Source organism: Mesoplodon bidens, assembly GCF_964165515.1.
Source record: "Mesoplodon bidens genome assembly, chromosome: 8".
In the NCBI taxonomy this organism is placed as follows: Eukaryota; Metazoa; Chordata; class Mammalia; order Artiodactyla; family Ziphiidae; genus Mesoplodon; species Mesoplodon bidens.
In genome coordinates this window covers 87429573-87450782 of record NC_138165.1, presented here as the reverse complement: position 1 = coordinate 87450782, position 21210 = coordinate 87429573, and the positions used below count along the sequence as shown (strand labels likewise).

Below are 21210 nucleotides of genomic sequence, written 5' to 3'. Positions count from 1 at the left end.
TTCCTCTTTTTTTACTACATTGTAGCAATAAGTGGCAGTGAAGGGGGAAGAGAATATTAATATTAATATTATCAGAATTAAAAGTTAAAAAAAAACCCAACATATGAGCCTACAGAATAGTAGACAAAAGCAATTTCTGAATAACTTGCATATTAATCTATAGTAAATTGTTTATATCAATCATTAATAGAGAAATAAATCCAAAACTTAGACACATATATGGTGCCCCAAAACTTAGCCACGTATATGGTGTAAACTGTATCACAGTGATCATATCTCCTACTTTTGAACATCTAAAATGGATGAAAACAGAGTCCTTTTAAACAGTCAAGCATTATTTTGCTAACATAAATAGCAGCATTGTGCAAAAAAACACCAGAGAGCAAAATGGACCATACTGGGAAAATTGCCCAAATTGAATGAAATGCAAAAGAACAAGCAGTCATCATAAAGTGCGGAAACTTTCCATTTTAACATGGTACAGCACAAGCAGTAGATGGCTGCCTTCTTTAAGCTAATCACTGAAAGAAGGATTCAAAACTTAATTCAACTTAGTTCCAGTCAGTAAAAGAGCAAAATTATAGAACTTAGGCAGGTATAATAAAGTTCTTCAGCTACACATGTCAGTCAGAAATAGCAAAAGAAACTAAAAATTAAAATAAAGAAAAAGAATGTAAAAAGTTATAGGCAGAAGATAGGCAGGTGCTCAAAGCTGGTAATTCGCATATTCACATTTTTTCTTGCATATTCAGGGTTTTTTTTTAAGTATCATAACTGTCTTTCAATCTAAAATTGTTAATCCAACTTGATATTATAAATAAAAAGGTTTGGGGTGTAGTGTCTTGAAATAGTTTTTGTCCACAAAGAAGATTTACTACAGTTGACTAACTTCCTTACTTATAGTGAAAGGGGTTCAACTGTGATATTTTTGTACCTGTGCTTAACTATTTATTACTAATATTGTTGAAACCTTTATCAAATGTGCTAGTTCTATGATGATGGGACTATCATCCCTTTATTAAATACTGTCACTATGCTGGAAGTGTCTACTACATGTACTCTGATTTCCTCCAGATGTTATATAATTCACCTTTCCACATCCCTAAACATATATATATATATATATATATATATAATACATATATGTGTGTGTGTGTGTGTGCGTGTGTGTACACATATACACATACTTTTATATAGCATAGGGGTTAAATATAAAACATCCTAGGCTCTGGAGTCCTGCTCAGGTTTGATCTCAATTCTGTCATTTATTAGCATGTGATATCAAGGACGATGCTAAATATCTCAGAACCTCAGTTTACTACCTATAAAATTGGGATAATTACTGACTTTCTTAGGTTGTGGTAAGGATTAAATGAAATAATGCAATTAGAACAGTGCCTGATATGTAGTCAATAAATTCGTTGATCATTACCTTACACTTGGAAGGCGTTTGACGGAATCAAAATTCAAGTTTCTGTATTAACACATAGAGTCCTAAACCCATTATTTCGCTACTTTAGAGAACCAGCTATATCAAGAGAACCTGCTGATAAAGACATCTGACATATTTATCTGTTTGACTTATACTACCTGTGCTTCTGTCCTCCAATCCAGTTTTATTTGCGTGACTAGAATTGAATCTGTCTACGTACTAATGGGGGAAAGGATTACAGGTGAGACTTCTGTAATTTTTAATAGATCAAAATAAATGTATTTTTCTTCTAGTGAAAATGCTATATGGGAGGAGCATTATGTGTAAAAGAGTCAATGTTGGGGCTTCCCTGGTGGTGCAGTGGTTGAGAGTCCGCCTGCCGATGCAGGGGACACGGGTTCGTGCCCCGGTCTGGGAGGATCCCACATGCCGCGGAGCGGCTGGGCCCGTGAGCCATGGCCGCTGAGCCTGCGCGTCTGGAGCCTGTGCTCCGCGGCGGGAGGGGCCACAGCAGTGAGAGGCCCGCGTACCGCAAAAAAAAAAAAAAAAAAAGAGTCAGTGTTGGTAAGATGAGTGAGTATGGGGAAAATAGATACACTAAAGTCTGGAGAGCTTGGTAGTGAAGGCCAATGAAGAGAGCTTTTGAAAATGTTGCAACTACACTGAAAATTCTGACAAGCTCAATTTTCCTAAACTACCTGCAAAGTGATCTGGTAATGTGAAGTTAATAGATCAAACATATGAATCCCAATGCATATGCATAATAGGCATTGGAATCCTCCATGATACAACTCACATCACATTGAGTAAAGAGAAACTTTTCAAAACCTAAAGAAATCCAATGTGAAGTATGTTATCACTCTAGATTGATTCATTCCACTACACTAGCTTATAAATTTGGGGAACCGCCTAGGACAGTCAACTTTCCTAGCATGCCCTCGGGAAGCAATACACAGCTTAAGAAGAAAAAGAGAAAGTCAGTGAACTGAAGTATAGAAGAGAAAGTTTTTGCTGAAGCTGTCTGAATAATGATTAACACCTAAGTTGGTAAGAATGGATATTGCTCTGGAAGTTTCCAGAGGGTTGCCATTGCTATGATCATGTACTGAAGATAACAAACTGAGTTCTGATGGAAGCAAGCACTCAGAGCTGGGATGCTGAGGGATACTGAGTTGATTATTCTAACACCTGTCTAACTTGGCCCATCACCCTGAAGAAGACTGGGATTTCATACTTCATCCTCAACATGATACATGTTTATCTCCACCCTTCAAGGAAGTAAGAAAACTGTAACTTCTACTTTCTCATAGACATGTAAAACTCATCCATTATTTCCATAATGCTAACCTTGTTACAATCATTGTTTTTTTTTTTCTCTATTCCAGTCTGTGGACATTCACATATATACCTAATACGTGGGTATATTCTATTTGGAAGTCAAATTCTGGACTTCATTTCAGGTGACTATATATAAATGCAAGTAATAGACTGTCATCAATTTAAGTGCTATTCTCATCTTCTGCTAGTGAATGTATTTATTGCATTTTAGAAGAATTTTAGCATGATTAACAACTGTAAAGTGGGAATTTTTGTTCATTATTATAACGGAGTGCTATTGATCTTTTGATAAGAATGGTATTTGTATCACTAGTTATCATTACTTCCTTATTTAAAAAAATAGGTCTGGTATTAAAATAAGTGACAATGCATCATAAAGAAAATTAAGAAATGGTACATTGCAAAATATATATGCAAATGCAAATCATGACTCTGAAAATGTGTCTTAAAATGCATATATAAAAAAAAATAAAAATAAAAATAAAAATAAAAAATAAAATGCATATATCAGTATAACAAGTAGCATTTTCATTTTCGGGGGAATAAGAGAAAACTTTCTTGGACACTCATCATGTGCCAAGGGTCCTTTGCATTTATGTCATTTAAGCTCCACAACAAAACTATAAAGGAGACATTAGCAGGAAGCATGTGAGGTTGGAGAAGTGAGGGAGGTGATGTGCCCATGATGCTGCAGTTGGTAATACTGTGCACCCACGTATCTGACTGGCTCCATAGCCTGTGCTCCTTCCAGCGCACAGGAAGGAACCGGTGAAGCTTAACCCACGTCTAGCATTCTACACTTCATCCTCTCTTTAAGTTTCTCCTTTCTCCTAATTAAGATCCCCACTGCCCATTTTCCCAGGAACTTATAAGAAAATTGCAAAGGGACCTGGGCACATTGGTACCAGAGACATGTACAGGCAAGATAATTTGGGGGTCGGCCCAAATCAGACCAAATAAATAGCTACTTCCTGGGTCTACATCTAAAGTCAGCCTTTCGAACGTGGGAGCAGTTGAAATTTTGAAACAAATCACAGATACAAATGAACCAGCTGACCTTAACCTTCCTCCAATATATAACTCAGCCATATAATGCCAACTGTTATTAGACAGCTATTACTGTTGGAACAGTATCTGCCTTTATGACCAAGCCTCTCTGGATATTAAGAGGCTGAAAAAAAGCAGACGATGTCATAATCCAGGCTAATCATGAAGATAATCAAAATAGGGCAAAAACAAACAAAAAAAAATGTAAGTCCTGCACTCACCCACCATCAGTTGCAATATCCTTTCAACTTCAGATCCCAATGTGCCACAGAATGACTGAGACAGGTAGCTTCAGTAGCCATCTGTTCTTATTCTATTTATCCAACACCTCTAAATAACAGTCATTATTGAATTGCTATGTGTGCATCTAAGATACTCAAAAAAAAAGGACGTAAAGTGTCCATCAGATAATAATAAGTTCAGAGTTTAGGTTTACTAACACCATGAATCCTCTGTTGAGGTCTTGAAGCAAGAGACAATTTTAAGTATTATGTCTTAGAATCTTTTAAATTATTAAGTTGTATATAAAAAATTATTGTAGATGATTATGAACAATAGAAAAATCTCTATTTACAATTATACTTATGCCAGAAAATGGAGACTTTATTTTAAAATGTCAAATTAACAGCAAAAAATGCAATAGAATGTTGAAGTCAGAACGATGTTTTAAGTGACCTATGACTGTGAGTCGTTCTAATAATCCTCCAAACAGCTTTTTCACTATCAATATACACTTATTTCTGCTTAGTTAGAATTTCAACCTGCCTTCTGTTTGTAACAAAAACTATTCAATTAAAACATTGAATTTGTCCAAAAATCAGAATGTATATCAAGTGGAAATTTAAATCACAATAACATCTGCTGTTTTTCACCCCAGGACTCTTCCACTGCTATGGTTGGCATACTGTAAGTTTCTAGCACCCTCATGTGGTTTAATTGGAATGGTTTCACAGGCATTTGAAATCAGTTGTCTGAAACTGAAAACAGTGGAACAGACTATAATTCAACACAGAAGTTCTGCTGGCATCATAAACCAAGAAAGGAAACCTCAAGTCAGCAAAATTCTAAGATGAATGTATAGGCTCAATTCTTAACTTCTATCTACTGTTCATTTTATATGATCACTACAAAGGATGACTTACAAGCAACTACAGCTAGTTTCATTTTTGGCAGATTGGAGTCCCCCATTTTCAAAACCAAGCATTTGTTGTGGGTGATTGTTGAATAGATGAAAAAGAACCTCCTCTGCTGAATAAGAAAAGCAAGTGCCCAGTTTGTGTACATTTTTATTGCCCAGTTTGTGTACATTTTGATTAGGTAAACCCAGTAACCCGATTATATGTTGCAGTTTCTAAATAGTCGAGAAATCCAGGCTTTGAGAGCTTCCACTGTTTTCAACATTTTAAGCAATTAATTTTTCTACATTTACTAAAATCATTTGAGGATAATTTCTGCAAACAAAATTTTTCCCTCTCTAAACATGTGCCTAGGCTTGTAGGTGAGATTTCTTTCCAGTAGTAGTGTATTTCAAAGCCCTCTTAAAGGGGAGAAGCTAAAGAGAATTACACTGTCTTTCTTAAACTGGTAATACATGTTCCTGTTATCACAGATCCAAGTTTAAAACCTATCTGTGACTTCATATGCCTGAGCTGCCTCAACAAACGATCTTCTCAGAAAATAGAAAAAAGTAGATTTTAAAACACTGACATTATCGGAATATTCTGAACATGAAATAAAATTTTAAAAATAATTGGCCATAAAGGAGATAAAAATGCAAATTAGTGAGAGGTAAAGAGTCTATTAACAAAAATTTAATGTGGCTTATTTGTATGCTGAACTGGATGTCCCAATGTTAAAAATATCAGTAGAATGCAAGAGGAATATGTTTGCTCAGCAATACACAGCAATACGTAGGTTGATATTAAAAGAGAAAAATAGACTTCAGAACTTGGAAAATGTATAGAAAACAGAAATAGTATTCATTTCATTATTGATTAATAAAATTTAAATCTAGGTAATGTCTGGTAATTAAATAGCACATCAATTCATAAATGTACACCAATTTTTGTAAATTCAGAAGACCTAATAAAAACATCACTATGTTTCATGTCAAGGGTAGGGCAGGGGTAAAAGACAATTAAAATTATTAATAGATGCCTTTAAAAAGGTAAACATCTAAAAACCGCCATTTCTTCTGGTTATGGCTATTGCTTTGCAGCATTGGCACTATTTACTTCACTGAAGCAGAATTTTGGCCAAATGTGTAAGGGTAAGAGGAAGACAAAACTGCACAGAAGATACCTGGAGTGAATCAGAGCACTAGTGCCTTACCTGTTGAGCCCTTTTAGTGTCTTTTCCATGCTTAAAATGTCACGCATCTTATACAAAAACCACTTGTCAATGGATGTGAGCTTCATAATCTCATCCAGGGACACATTGTCTTCCAAGGCCTGCCAAAAGGAGAATAGATGCTTTCTTTGGCAAACATCTTATAAAGGTCTTATTTGGTTGAAAATATAGCAGCCATTCCTCTCCATGTTAAGAGAGCCTGAGGCTATAGACTGAGAATGAAACTGATATCACTTCGTTGACGTTCCTCCCAATAAACCTACAGATACTGCCAACTCTATCCACAAATGGCATGCACAGGAGGTACTGTGAGTTCATCAGAGTAGTGTGTGCTCAGAAAAATCTCTGTAACAGGCTCTGCTTCCCTGCTTTTTATATGACTGTGTTACCAATTATATTCTAAATCTGGTATATCTTTTTGGCATTAAAGAGAATATCTTGAAACTATAGTTAATCCAACTTGGTAAGAAAATGTAGAATCAATATAATGATCATTTAACTTGTATTTTGGATAATTACCCTTTAGCATATTTAGCATATTTTTATCACTTCATTCCATATTCACACAAACCAGTCATTGAGAATTTATGGATCACATTTGGCTTGGTGTTATTTCTCTCAAATATTTCCTCACAGAAGACTTCAAACAAAAAATTATTTTGAATCAGTTACTGTGCCTTTTGTGCTAAGACAGGCACTTTACAAAATCCTAATATATTCCAAAACAATGTAGTAATAACTTCTGTTCTGATAGGCAGCTCAGCTTTTTCCTCAAGCTTAGTTTAGCAATTTCTCAAAAGTAAAATTACAGCTATGGGTCATTAAGCTGAGTACAAAAGGCAGCTGAAAGAAGAGATAAACTCTCAAAACCAAAACCTTTATATTCAAAAGATGCCTACTCTTATTCTTTTCTATGTTTAGATACATATTTATACTCAATGAAAAATGATAATCAAATATTTCAAAACAACATATTTTATTATGGCACACTATATTTTTAAATCCCATTAGGAAATATATGAACTAATAACTGCTGTTATATTTCAACCAAGGGAGCTTAATTTTCCTAAAACTTTTACTTGTTTCTGGTATCAGAGAGACCATGATCATACATGTTGAGAAACAATATAGCTCATAATTCTATTCACTAGAATAAAATGACATCTAATGTGAATACTAAAAGACATATTCATTTCATAAGTCTATTTATGTTTTCTTATTTAATTCTCCCTATAACTATAGCCAGGTTCCCAAGGACTTAATATTATGCCTTATTTGCCAAGGGATTAAGGGACAATTGGCTGTTTGACCATGAACACTGTGAGGGGAATAGAACCTTAAGGTAGTAGTGACACTTTTGATAGACCAAAGGACATTTTCACACAATCGCACACAGTAATCACCCTGCGACTGATGAAGGACCTAGAATCTGCAGTCATTTTACTGTGAGGAAGGCCAACTAGAATCACATCCACAGCTCTGAACAGAAAGCAAGATCCTGCCGGTCTTTCAAGAGCTGCAGCTTTGCCATGTCACACAGCCATAATGAAGTTCGTAATGACCCCAAACAAGTTTGAGGTTACTCTAATGTTCCCCAAATAAAAACAATGCCCTGTATTCTCCCCAAATCAAAAGAGGTGATGATCCAGTCATCCTGAAATAAGACTGCTGCAAAAATCAGACCTCAGAGCAAGTTGCCCTTTCTAAGAAGTATGAAAGCGAGCAAAGATTTACTCACTCCCTTCATTCTTTTTCCCCTTCAGCCCACCACACTCCTTACACTCTTTGTCAAAATCACCAAGTTCCTGGTTGCTGTGGAAATGAACAGTAATGATGACCTCTAACAAACAGAAATCAGTTCCTTCTCCCAGCACGCTGGCAGGCAATAATTTATACCTCAGACCCTGCACTTCTTGCTCATACTCTGTGGAAGAGAGAATCTCCACACATTTTCCCTGAATTCTCATCCTTTATAAGTCTGTTAGGAAAGAATGAGAGATATGCTTGAGTTTTACAGCCTCACTGGGAACTTGGAAATACTTCCCTTGTTCATCCACCTCAAAATGGCAGAAGTATGATTACTAGACTCAAGGAAAAAATCTATTTACTGTCCTTTGTCTGGAAAAAAAATGATATGTATACATACATACACACACATACACGTATATACACATGTATGAATGTTGTAGGTTGCTTTTTAAACAAAAGACTGAAATAAGAACAATAAAGAAGGTGAAACATCTTTCTAGAATGATGTCTCATTACTATTATCACTCCCACCACCATGGAAAAATGTTAATTCTCTATTCCCTTGAAAGTCAACTTTGAGAAATGTCCATCAAAAAATACTAGTATCTCTCAGACTACTTCAGAATTTCAATGGAAATCAAATATTCTGCATTTAGAAACCATAAAGGTGAGGAGAATATACATTAAATGCAATGAAGGAAACATTCCCTCTCCTCCTTCTATATATGAGCATAAAAGTTGCAGAGTTCGAAATCACTAACAGCATTTTTCTGTTGCTACAAAGACAAGTCACAAAGACAGATTCCCTTTTTAAAGACAAAATTCATATTTTCATCAACTCATCCCACATGTACATACACACACATAAAATGGTCAGAGGATTTTGTAGCTCCAGTGTGGTTTGGTACTGTTGGAGGATTAATACCTAACCTTCCTTAAATGTCAAAAAGCAATTCAAGGATTTCTGACCAGACAGATCCCAGCTGCCCAAATCACCTTTTATAAAATCAGATGGACTAAAACTTCAAAACTCTAAGCATAGTAAACATGAAAGGAGATTAATATGGCATTTAATTTGCATTAAAGGGAACTAGTGGGTGGAAGTGAGAAATGTGGGGCGTTTTTGTTCTATAAGTAAGACCAATAAAATAATTACATAGAAAAGTCTATAATCATGGAAGTTCTTTAGAGTTTGTTGTTTAAACACAGAAGAAGAATCAAATAAATAAAGATTATTCTAGAGTCTTAGGTAGGACATACTAAGTGATACCATTTTACGCATCTTCCTTTCTAAAATATAATTTTACACATTTTCAATGAGCAAGTAATGAGAGTGATGGGAAATCATAAGTCAATATTATCAAACATTTAAGAGTATTGATAATATACGTACTAAAAGGGAAGAATATTTTATCTATGTGATCATCCTTTAAAACTGCAGTGTTCCCTTTAAGTCCAGGCTTAAGGTGAAAATAAAAAAGGGTAATTTTTCATTAGCTATAGAATAATCTGATGAAGTCCATAGAAATCTCCAGTTTAATACTATTAAAGAGAATTAAAGATTTTCCAAAAATTCCTGAATTCAAGACCACTTTGTGATTCAGTTTTACATTAAAGTCCAAGCTGACTGTATTCTGGGAAAGGAAAAAAAAGGTAGCTCTCGGCCCCTTGTCACATATTACCTTGGCGATGGCATAGATGCGGATGCTGGATGGTTCAGCCAGCTCTCTTCTGAGATCAATGTTGGATGGCCACTCTTTGTTCATTGGGAGACACGAAGTAAAACCAGCTATAGAAGGGTGGCACATCCGTAAAGCCTTCTGGAAACTCTCCTCAAAGGTGCGACCAATAGCCATGACCTGTAATACACATTTAAGACTCATATTTTTAAAAAGAGCTTGCATATTTTTAATTTGTAACAAAGCTAGAAGTTGACTATTTTTCAGAAAAGACTTAGTAATAAGACATATATCAGAAGAATGCTACTCAAATTTAAGTTATTTTTCTTTCTTGCCTTTTTACCATGGTTTTGATGTAATGAGTCTTTAACATCATTTGGTCACTCTTTTACCACTTAGGGAATTTAGCTTGATTTGCTAAGACTGATGAGGAAATCACCTGTACTTGCTCTGGACCATAGCATTAAAAGAAAGAATCTGTGGCCAGAGAACATAGACCCTTCCTTAATAAGATAATAAGATCTTGCTTTCATGCAGATGTCCTTTAGAATAAAAAAGCAAATGAAGAGAAACCAGACATATATTAACACAAAAACAGAACTATTTCTAAATGGGTATCAGTCAGTATCCCAGACAGGTTGGTTTTCTTTATAGCTAAGCATTAATATTAATAGAACCTTGAGAATCATAACAAATACTGACAGATTCAGATTTTGAATATAGGAGACTAAATTCCCCATGACAAATTCAACATGTCTTCCCACAATCTTTGCAGCTGATTGTATGCTAATCAATTAGGAAAACCATGTGGTGATTTAGTTTGGACAAGTTACAAGTGAGAACTAAAATTAACCTTGAAGCCTACCCAGTTATTTTCAGTGAATAAATACTGTCTTTGATTCTTTCCATGGAATAATAGATTGCCATGCATTTTTGGTCTACAATTTAAAATAATAACAGTCATAACACTGCCTTCAGTAAACTTCCGTGATGCCTCAAATAGACCTGAATTCTCATTAATGTCAGTTTAGTAAGTCTTCATGTCAACTGCGTGACAAGCTACACATTCAAAGATCACTAAAGCCAAACAGATAACCTTTTCACACTGCTCCAAATTTAATTAGAAATAAGGGAAGAATCTCAAGAGCAGGGATAAACAAAATATTAGTCCAATTCAGATATGTAATTTATGAGGCATAGTGGTATTTGAAGAGTTAGACAATATATTCATAGATTTGCTAGCCTAAGCATAGGAGAGGGTACCAGATATAAGATAGTTTATGGAACTATCAAATTAAGAAAATATTTTTGGAATATTTAAGAAAAATTTTAAGTATTATATATTTAAGAGTTGGCCCTAAAGTAACTAATTCTATAAATAATTCACCATGAATCTTCATTAAAGTACACTGTACATAATAGTATATGGAGTACATTCAATAAAAGAGAAGTAAACATAATAATAAAGGAATACATAACTGTGTTTGCTCAAAATATGTCCTTTTTAATACTTTATATTATTAAACTTCATATTCATTAAGTGACGATTTTGCTATTTTTCAGTGGAATATCTATTGTGGCTTTCCCTGACCCTATTCTACTACATTCTCACAGCACCTGCATATAAATACTGCATTCTAACTTTTACCACAGTTTAATTCATATTATACTTAGTTCTGTGAATATATTCTGAACTCACCAGCTGGAGATAATGTCACAATTACCTACATATTATTCACTGTTTTTATCATCCCAGGGTCTTGCATGTAGTAAGAACTCAGGAAATGTTTGCTAACTTGAGTTGAACTAAATGTAAAGTGTTAAATATTCACTGAAGACAAAAACCTTTCAGATAATAAACCCTAAATTAACACATTACAAAATTATCTCATATTCCTTGGCCTACAAATTTTCCCATGCACATTGTGAAAGGGGAACCTTTCCAGGAAATGTAAACTAGATAACAGTTGTTGATTTGGCAGAAACACTACCAACAAAACTTTTCCTGGCATTTGAGTTACAATTCTATTGTGCACCTTGAAGCATGATAAAAAAATTAAGATTTAAAACAGCTAAACCTTATGTGGAAACACTAGGGAGGAAATGAAATTCATATGTATCCTCCAATCAGTAACCCAGTATCCAAGGAAAGTGAAGACATTCAATGACATTAGGGTTGGACAAAATAACTGAGAACAAGGATGAAAGAGAGGAATTAACCAAGGACTCACCTCTCCTACACTTTTCATAGAGCTACCAATTCGGCTAGAAGTGCCGTGAAAACGATCAAGGTCCCAGCGAGGAATCTTAGTAACCATGTAATCCAGGCTCGGTTCAAAGCAGGCTGATGTTTTCCCTGATACCACGTTCTTGATTTCTGGAAGTGGAATTCCTAGGGCAATCTTTGCAGCAATGAATGCCAATGGGTAGCTATAAAGGAGGAGACATTTTTTTTCTTTCAGCAGTAAGTATTAAAAACAGCTCAAAATATAAATGGGTTTTTCTTAGAAATTCTGGTATTATTTCACATCAAGGTATAAAACACACCTGATTCTCAGTTCTGTATGAAAATTTAAGAGCTCCTTATAAAATAAAGTCAGTCATGATAAAGTACAGAGGCACAGATCACAAAAGAGTTCACTGTCTATGCCTGACATGCAGTGCTACAACTCCCAACCTTCACGTCTTCAACCCAAAATCAATAGCTTCCTTGATAAATAAAGTACTTACTTGTGTATAAGTTCCACTAAGATAAGAATCTGCAAAATATTCTTTTATAAAAATATATACATGTTTGCACCTAGGAAGATGGTGGAGTTAGCTGGTACTATGGGGTATGTAAAGGTCATAAAATGCAGTCCTTGAAAGTCTGAGTCCTTGCTCTGTTTCCAAATTATCTTTGAACTTTGGGCTCCTTACACAATTAACACTCTGGAAACTTGACCATACTCTTCTGGAATGTCAGTTTGGGTAGCTGTATTTGAAAAATTAATTCACAGAACTATAGAATTACATATGAGTCCTTTAGTACAACTTCCCCACCTAAGAGGTGAAGAAACTGACAGAGACATTAGTGATGTATCCGAAGTCCCAAAATTAGTAGAAGGACCAGAAGGAGAACTCAGGTCTCCTGACTCTTGTTTAGCTCATCACTCCTTCCACACTCCATGTAGCACTGTCTAGCTACATAAAAATAGCTTTAGAGGTAATTTTCTTTTTTTTTTTTTTTTTTTTTTTGCAGTACACGGGCCTCTCTCACTGTTGTGACCTCTCCCGTTGTGGAGCACAGGCTCCGGACGCACAGGCTCAGAGGCCATGGCTCACGGGCCCAGCCGCTCCACGGCATGTGGGATCTTCCCAGACCGGGGCACGAACCCGTGTCCCCTGCATAGGCAGGCGGACTCTCAACCACTGCACCACCAGGGAAGCCCAGTAATATTTTTTAAATGTCATGTAATTTAAATACCAGATGTTAAAGATATTAATAGAAACAAAAGATATTAATTAGTGTTCCTTCCAGTCATGCTTGCTAGCAATTGTTAAATAGATACAAATTTATTTATTTAGTTGCAAGATTTACCTATAGAAAAAACATACTGTTGTTTGGTCTTGTGAAGTTTTGCTAAAATAAAATAATGTGATTGCATGCTTGAGACAAGTGAACTCTATTCTTTGTCCAAAATTTGTTATATACCTAAAAAAGTCAGTGAGTGACTAAAATTAGGATTAATTTGTACTTTTTAACAACATCTGCAAAGTGCAATTAAGAAGCAGATTTTTCACAGCCTGCTTTGACCACTCAGATCTTGATTAGTTTATGATTAGCCAGCAAACAAAGCCAGCTAGCAATACCATTTGCCTCAATCTGGCAGCAGGCTCATTAATAACCATGTCCATAGGACATGACTGGGAGTCAGCATACAGAAATGGGGACTATAGTTTGCAAATGCAGCACAGTCTTCCACTAGCTTTCAATTTTCCAGTTCAATCTGCAAACCCATGGTCAATCGTTCTGGCCTTACCCAGTAGCTTTTGAGGCCAGGGCAGAGCTTCGGGACAGTCTGGCATTCACTTCAATGATGCAGTATTCCATTGAGGTAGGATGAAGGGCAAACTGAATGTTGCATTCACCCACAATGCCCAAGTGGCGAACGACATTGATTGAAACACGTCTCAACAACTGAAACTCCACATTGGAGAGCGTCTGGGCAGGGGCCACAACAACTGAATCACCTGTACATCCAAGCAACACTTGTTATTTGGTAGCATATCTAAATAAGCAACTTTAGTAACTTAACAAGAAACAGAATAGGCTGAGGGTTTGCTGGGAAAAGAATTATCTTAGGGAAATACATACAAGGCACATTCCCTCTGATGGTTTTACCTGTATTACTCTGACATATTTACAGAAATCACTCTAAGCTTTCCCAAGATCATGAAGCTATCAAGGCTTAGTCATCTACTTACTGGATTGACATTAACTTCTTCAATTTCCCTTCTATGTCTCATAAATTAGCTCTCAAGTTCTTCCTTCCATAAAATATCAGCTCCTCTTCACCCAGACTGGCTCTCACCCATCAATTTTCTAAATCTCATCCTTTCCCATTTTCTCACTTCTCTCCAATTATAGGCCCCTGTATCTTCAATCTCTTAGTCCTTAGTCACCATCCCTTCTGCCTACAAACAAGCTCAGATCACTGCAGGCTCAAGAAGTCCCTCTCTGAACTGCCAGATGGTTATAAGAACCAACTCTCTCATTCCTTAAATGACTAAACCTTTTGAAAATTTACCAGTTCTTATCACTCAGAGTCATATAATTCCTTTCCATATGGCTCACATAACCAACTTTGCACTGAAACTGTCCTCTTGAACATCCAAAAGCAAACATTAAATCTTCATTCTTGAACTTTCACAGTATTCTCTACAGTCAAAACCAAAGCTCTTTTATAAAATATTTTTGTGCATTGGCTTATATGGTAACTATCATTCCCTTCTTTTTCTTCAACACCAATCCGTCCTTTTTCTTCTGCCCTATAAATCTAAATGTTTCCCAGGGTTTGGTCCTTGACCCTATTCTCTTTCCTTCTACACCTATGCCCTTTAACTCTTAGTCTATGCTTCCAGCTTCCGCTATTTTCTTTATACCAAGACTTCCAATGACCTTGCATCAACTTCTTTATTTCTATCCTCTTTCCTGAATTCCAGCTCTACATTCTCTTCTTGAGAGTTCCGCCCACTTTTAAACTTTAGCATTTCTAAATCCTAAGTCATCATCTTTGCCCTCTAGTCTAACTAGTTTCCCTTCCTGAGAAACCTATTTATTCCAACTATTTCTATTTATTGTGGCTATTTTCTCATTCACTTGGTGACTAACACCCAGTCTGCTTCAAGCCTTCTTAACCTCATGCCTTACTTCTCAACACCAAGTCTTACAGATTTTACCTTCACAGTATTGCTTATATTTAACCCCTTCCTCAAATGAAATCAGGATAATAATATCTGCCCTACTTCAGAGGGTTTCTGTGAAGATCAAATTAAATATGAGAGTATTTTCAATGCTGTAAAATACTATATATGTGTAAAATTTTATCACTAATGTGTATGCTAAGAATAGTAATTTAAAGAAAAGAACTTAATAAAGACTGCTATGAGCCATCAGAGATGTGAGCTGAAGCCATTACCATAATGCTTGAAGATTCCTTGCCTACCTGTATGAACGCCCATGGCATCAACATTTTCCATGCTACAGACAGTGACACAGTTGTCATCAGCATCTCGGACCACTTCATATTCTATTTCTTTCCAACCTGTCACTGACCTCTCCACCAGAATCTGGTTGGTCATAGCAAAGGCCTGGAAATTGGTGACAAAAGACATCAAAGAGTAAGGAAAGGCACTAGCATTAACATGGCTATTTGGCAAAGCGCCCTGGCCTAAATCCTGGTCTGCACTGAAGTCTTAAGCTTAGTCTCCATCCTCCTCTATGCTCCAGAAGGCACAATGTGTCAGAAAATCAGTGAGGTACTAGGAATAGCATTCTGCAGTGAATATGCTTGATTTACATTATTGAGGCTTGCCATTCAAAGTGCTGATATGACATTAAATCAAACTAATTTAGGAAAAAGAGAAAATAATTGAGCAATCAGGCAAAGGGAAATGAAATTATTTTTGCAGCTAGGCTTCTGTGAAAGCAGAGATGTGATAAGTGCAAATAAATATGGAAAAATAAGTCTAAAGATTCTGTCTTTCTCTAAAATAGCTGAGGGTGCTTTGTAAAGAACACACACAATAAAAGTCAGTTGATGTTGATGAGGAGAAGAAAGGAGATGATGATGGTTGTAAACAGTTAGCCAAGATGGCATATGAAACTTGGGAATTAAAAGAATCATACACGACTATTATTATGGGTAATCACTGCCTAAGTGCTTAAATACTGAATCGTGTATCATGCCTGCCTGATTAAACAGATATGAATTAGTATAATTATCATTCCTTATTTACTCTGTACCCACTGGTGGGTAGAATGCTGAACCCAAAATCTAAAAGAGGTGGTCTCCGACCTTAGGACATTTAGTGGCTGAAAATCCAAGACAGAAATGTCCCTTTGTCTCATAATATATTTGATTTTTTATGGCAATGAAACTAAAAGAAAGCAACTGGGGAAAGTAATTTGAATTTTTCAAATTATTAGCAGGTAGCATAATGAAATAATAACTCAATGTAAGTTATTCCATGATGTGTCTCAACACTGTTTTTTTAACCTCAGCAAACACTACAGGCTCCAGCATGTGCGCTTCAAAATGTAACACAGTTGTCCCCACAGCTACCCATGATGAGGTTTTCAAAGTGGTTAGGAAACTCTGTAGCCAGTGTGAACAATTTAATAATGATTTATTTGTCATTAGCATAGCCTGCTAATAGAAAAAAAAATCTGGGAAACAAAGGAGATGAATCTGAGGAAGGCTTTTGCATTCTAATGGAGTAGACCGGACACAAGGACTATTGAGATCATCTTCACCTGTTGCCTCAGCTTCTTCTTTCTCTTTCAAGTCTCATATTTTATACAAAGATTAATTTAGGGACCTAGATCAGGTTAATGCAGTTTCTAATAATGCTAAATATAATCTCAAGAGAGTAAGCGGTAGCTTGGGATATAACAATACAAGTCATTATTCTCAAATGAAAAGCTAGGGTTTCAACAAAGAAAACCATTCAACAGCTTACTAACTATTTTAGAGGAATATAAATAATTTTAAAATATCCCATTCCAAAGTTGTCTTCATTGTAAATATTTTTAGAGAACTGAGTATTTAGAATGCTTTTTATACTGTAAAAAATGCATTTTTAATTGAGAATAAGTATACATTGGTCACGACTGACAGTAATAATGAGGTTGTTAATACTAAAAACATTGGTGGGGGGAGACCTTCAAGATGGCGGAAGACTAAGACGTGAAGATCACCTCCCTCCCCACAAATACAACAGAAATACATCTACATGTGGAACAACTCCTACAGAACACCTAGAACGCTGGCAGAAGACCTCAGACCTCCCAAAAGGCAAGAAACTCCCCACGTACCTAGGTAGGGCAAAAGAAAAAAGAATAAACAGAGACAAAAGGATAGGGACGGGACCTGCACCAGTGGGAGGGAGCCGTGAAGGAGGAAAGGTTTCTACACACTAGGAAGCCCCTTCGCGGGCGGAGACTGCGGGTGGCGGAGCGGGTGAGCTTCGGAGCCACGGAGGACAGCGCAGCAACAGGGATGCAGAGGGCAAAGCGGAGAGATTCCCGCACAGAGGATCGGTGCCAACCAGCACTCACCAGCCCGAGAGGCTTGTCTGCTCACCCGCGGGGGGTGGGAGGCTGGGAGCTGAGGCTCGGGCTTCGGAGGTCAGATCCCAGGGAGAGGACTGGGGTTGGCTGCGTGAACACAGCCTGAAGGGGCTAGTGTGCCACGGCTAGCCAGGAGGGAGTCCGGGAAAAAAAGTCTGGACCTGCCTAAGAGGCAAGAAACCATTGTTTCGGGGTGCGCGAGGAGAGGGGATTCAGAGCACCGCCTAAACGAGCTCCAGAGATGGGCGCGAGCTGCGGCTATCAGCGCAGACACCAGAGACAGGCATGGACATGAGACGCTAAGGCTGCTTCTGCAGCCACTAAGAAGACTGTGTGTGAGCACAGGTCACTATCCACACCTCCCCACCCGGGAGCCTGTGCAGCCCGCCACTGCCAGGGTCCCGGGATCCAGGGACAACTTCCCCAGGAGACTACATGTTGTGCCTCAGGCTGATGCAACATCACACCAGCCTCTGCCTGCACAGGCTCACCCTGCATTCTCTACCCCTCCCTCCCCCTGGCCTGAGTAAGCCAGAGCCCCCTAATCAGCTGCTATTTTAAACTTGTACTGTCTGAGCGAGAACAGATGCCCTCAGGTGACCTACATGCAGAGGGGGGGCCAAATCCAAAGCTGAACCCCAGGAGCTATGGGAACAAAGAGGAAGGGAAATCTCTCCCAGCAGCCTCAGGAGCAGCGGATTAAATATCCACAGTCAACTTGATGTACCCTGAATCTGTGGAATACCTGAAGAGACAACGAATCATCATGAAATTGAGGTAATGGACTTTGGGAGCACAGATATATATATTTTTTTCCTTTGTCTCTTTTTGTGAGTGTGTATGTGTATGCTTCTTTGTGTGATTTTGTCCCTATAGCTTTGCTTTTACCATTTGTCCTAGGGTTCTGTCTGTCTGCTTTTGTTTTTTTTTTTTTTTAGTATAAATTTAGTGCTTGTTATTATTGGTGGATTTGTTTTTTGGTTTGGTTGCCCTCTTCTTTCTTTTTTCCTTTTTTTATTACTTTTAAATATTACTATTTAAAAAAATTATTTGTTATTTTTTATTTTAATAACTTAATTTTGTTGTTTTTTTTCTTTCTTTCTTTCATTTTCTTTCCCATTTCTTCTGAGCTGTGTGGATGACTGGGTCTTGGTGCTCCAGCTGGGTGTCAGGACTGTGCTCTGAGGTGGGAGAGCTGAGTTCAGGACATTGGTCCTCAAGACATGTCCCAGCTCCAAATAATATTAAACGGCGACAGTTCACCCAAAGATCTCCATCTCAACACTAAGAACCAGCTCCACTCAACGACCAGCAAGCTACAGTGCTGGACACCCTATGCCAAACAACTAGCAAGACAGGAATGCAACCTAACCCATTAGAAGAGAGGCTGCCTAAAATCATAAGGACAAAGACAACACAAAACACACCACCGGATGCAGACCTGCCCACGAGAAACACAAGATCCCGCCGCATTCACCAGAACACAGGCACTAGTCCCGTACACCAGGAAGCCTACACAACCCACTGAACCAACCTTAGCATCTGGGGGCAGGCACCAAAAACAACAGGAACTATGAACCTTCAGCCAGCAAAAAGGAGACCCCAAAAACAGTAAGTTAAAAAAAATGAGAAGACAGAGAAACACACAGCATATGAAGGAGCAAGATAAAAACCCACCAGACCTAACAAATGAAGAGGAAATAGGCAGTCGACTTGAAAAAGAATTCAGAGTAATGATAGTAAAGATGATCCAAAATCTTGGAAATAGAATAGAGAAGATACAAGAAATGTTTAACAAGGACCTAGAAGAACTAAAGAGCAAACAAAAAATGATTAACAACACAATAAATGAAATTAAAAATTCTCCAGAAGGAATCAATAGCAGAATAACTGAGGCAGAAGAATGGATAAGTGACCTGGAAGATAAAATAGTGGAAATAACTACTGCAGAGCAAAATAAAGAAAAAAGAATGAAAAGAATAGAGGACAGTCTCAGAGACTTCTGGGACAACATTAAATGCACAAACGTTCGAATTATAGGGATCCCAGAAGAAGAATAGAAAAAGGAAGGGACTGACAAAATATTTGAAGAGATCATAGCTGAAAACTTCCCTAATATGGAAGAGGAAATAGTTAATTCAAGTCCAGGGAGTGCAGAGAGTCCCATACAGGAAAAATCCAAGGAGAAACACACCAAGACACATATTAATCAAACTATCAAAAATTAAATACAAAGAAAAAATATTAAAAGCAGAAAGGGAAAAGCAATGAATAACATACAAGGGAATCCCCATAAGGTTAACAGCTGATCTTTCAGCAGAAACTCTGCAAGACAGAAAGGAGTGGCAGGACATATTTAAAGTGATGAAAGGGAAAAACCTACAACCAAGATTATTACTCTACCTAGCAAGGAACTCATTGAGATTCGACTGAGAAATAAAAACCTTTAGAGACAAGCAAAAGCTAAGTGAATTCAGCACCAGCAAACCAGCTTTACAACAAATGCTAAAGGAACTTCGCTAGCCAGGAAACACAAGAGAAGGAAAAGACCTACAATAACAAACCCAAAACAATTAAGAAAATGGTAATAGGAACATACATATTGATAACTACCTTAAAAGTAAATGGATTAAATGCTCCAATCAAAAGACACAGAATGGCTGAATGGATGCAAAAACAAGACCCATATACATGCTGTCTACAAGAGCCCTACTTCAGACCTAGGGACACAAAGAGACTGAAAGTGAGGGGATGGAGAAAGATACTCCATGCAAATGGAAATCAAAAGAAAGCTGGAGTAGCAATTTTCATATCAGGCAAAATAGACATTAAAATAAAGACTATTACAAGAGACAAAGAGGACACTACATATTGCTCAAGGGATAAATAAAAGAAGATATAGCTATTTAAAATATTTATGCACCCAAGGTAGGAGCACCTCAATACATAAGGAAAATGCTAACAGCCAAAAAAGGGGAAATCGACAGTAACACAATCATAGTAGGGGACTTTGACACCCCACTTTCACCAATGGACAGGTCATCCAAAATTAAAATAAATAAGGCAACACAAGTTTTAAATGATACATTAAACAAGAAAGACTTAATTAATATTTATAGGACATTCCATCCAAAAACAACAGAATACACTTTCTTCTCAAGTGCTCATGGAACATTCTCCATAATAGATCATATCTTGGGTCACAAATCAAGCACTGGTAAGTATAAGAAAATTGAAATTTATCAAGTATCTTTTCTGACCACAACACTATGAGAGTAGACATAAATTACAGGGAAAAATCTGTAAAAAATAGAAACACATGGTGGCTAAAAAATACACTACTTAGTAACCAAGAGATCACTGAAGAAATCAAAGAGAAAATCAAAAAATACCTAGAAACAAATGACAATAAAAACATGATGACCCAAAACCTATGGGATGCAGCAAAAGCACTTCTAAGAGGGAAGTATATAGCAATACAATCTTACCTCAAGAAACAAGAAACACCTCAAATAAACAAACTAACATTACACCTAAAGCGATTAGAGAAAGAAGAACAACAAAACACCAAAGTTAGCAGAACGAAAGAAATCATAAAGATCAGATCAGAAATAAATGAAAAACAAAAGAAGCAAACAACAGCAAAGATCAATAAAACTAACAGCTGGTTCTTTAAGAAGATAAACAAAATTGATAAACCATTAGCCAGACTCATCAAGAAAAAAAGGGAGAAGACTCAAATCAATAGAATTAGAAATGAAAAAGAAGTAACAACTGACCCT

The 21210-nt window shown here is 36.9% G+C and overlaps 1 protein-coding gene across 1 annotated transcript in view; it reads right to left on the bottom strand.

The window, feature by feature from the left end:
* CPS1 (carbamoyl-phosphate synthase 1) overlaps window positions 1–21210 on the bottom strand; it is a 135542-nt gene that overhangs the window by 64529 nt on the left and 49803 nt on the right. The window contains exons 17-21 of the mRNA XM_081242705.1: window positions 15303–15447; window positions 13617–13827; window positions 11826–12024; window positions 9598–9774; window positions 6149–6267 (exon numbers count right to left, since the gene is read on the bottom strand). Of these exons, the coding sequence (XP_081098831.1) occupies window positions 6149–6267; window positions 9598–9774; window positions 11826–12024; window positions 13617–13827; window positions 15303–15447 (851 nt within the window). The remainder of the gene's footprint in view (window positions 1–6148; window positions 6268–9597; window positions 9775–11825; window positions 12025–13616; window positions 13828–15302; window positions 15448–21210) is intronic.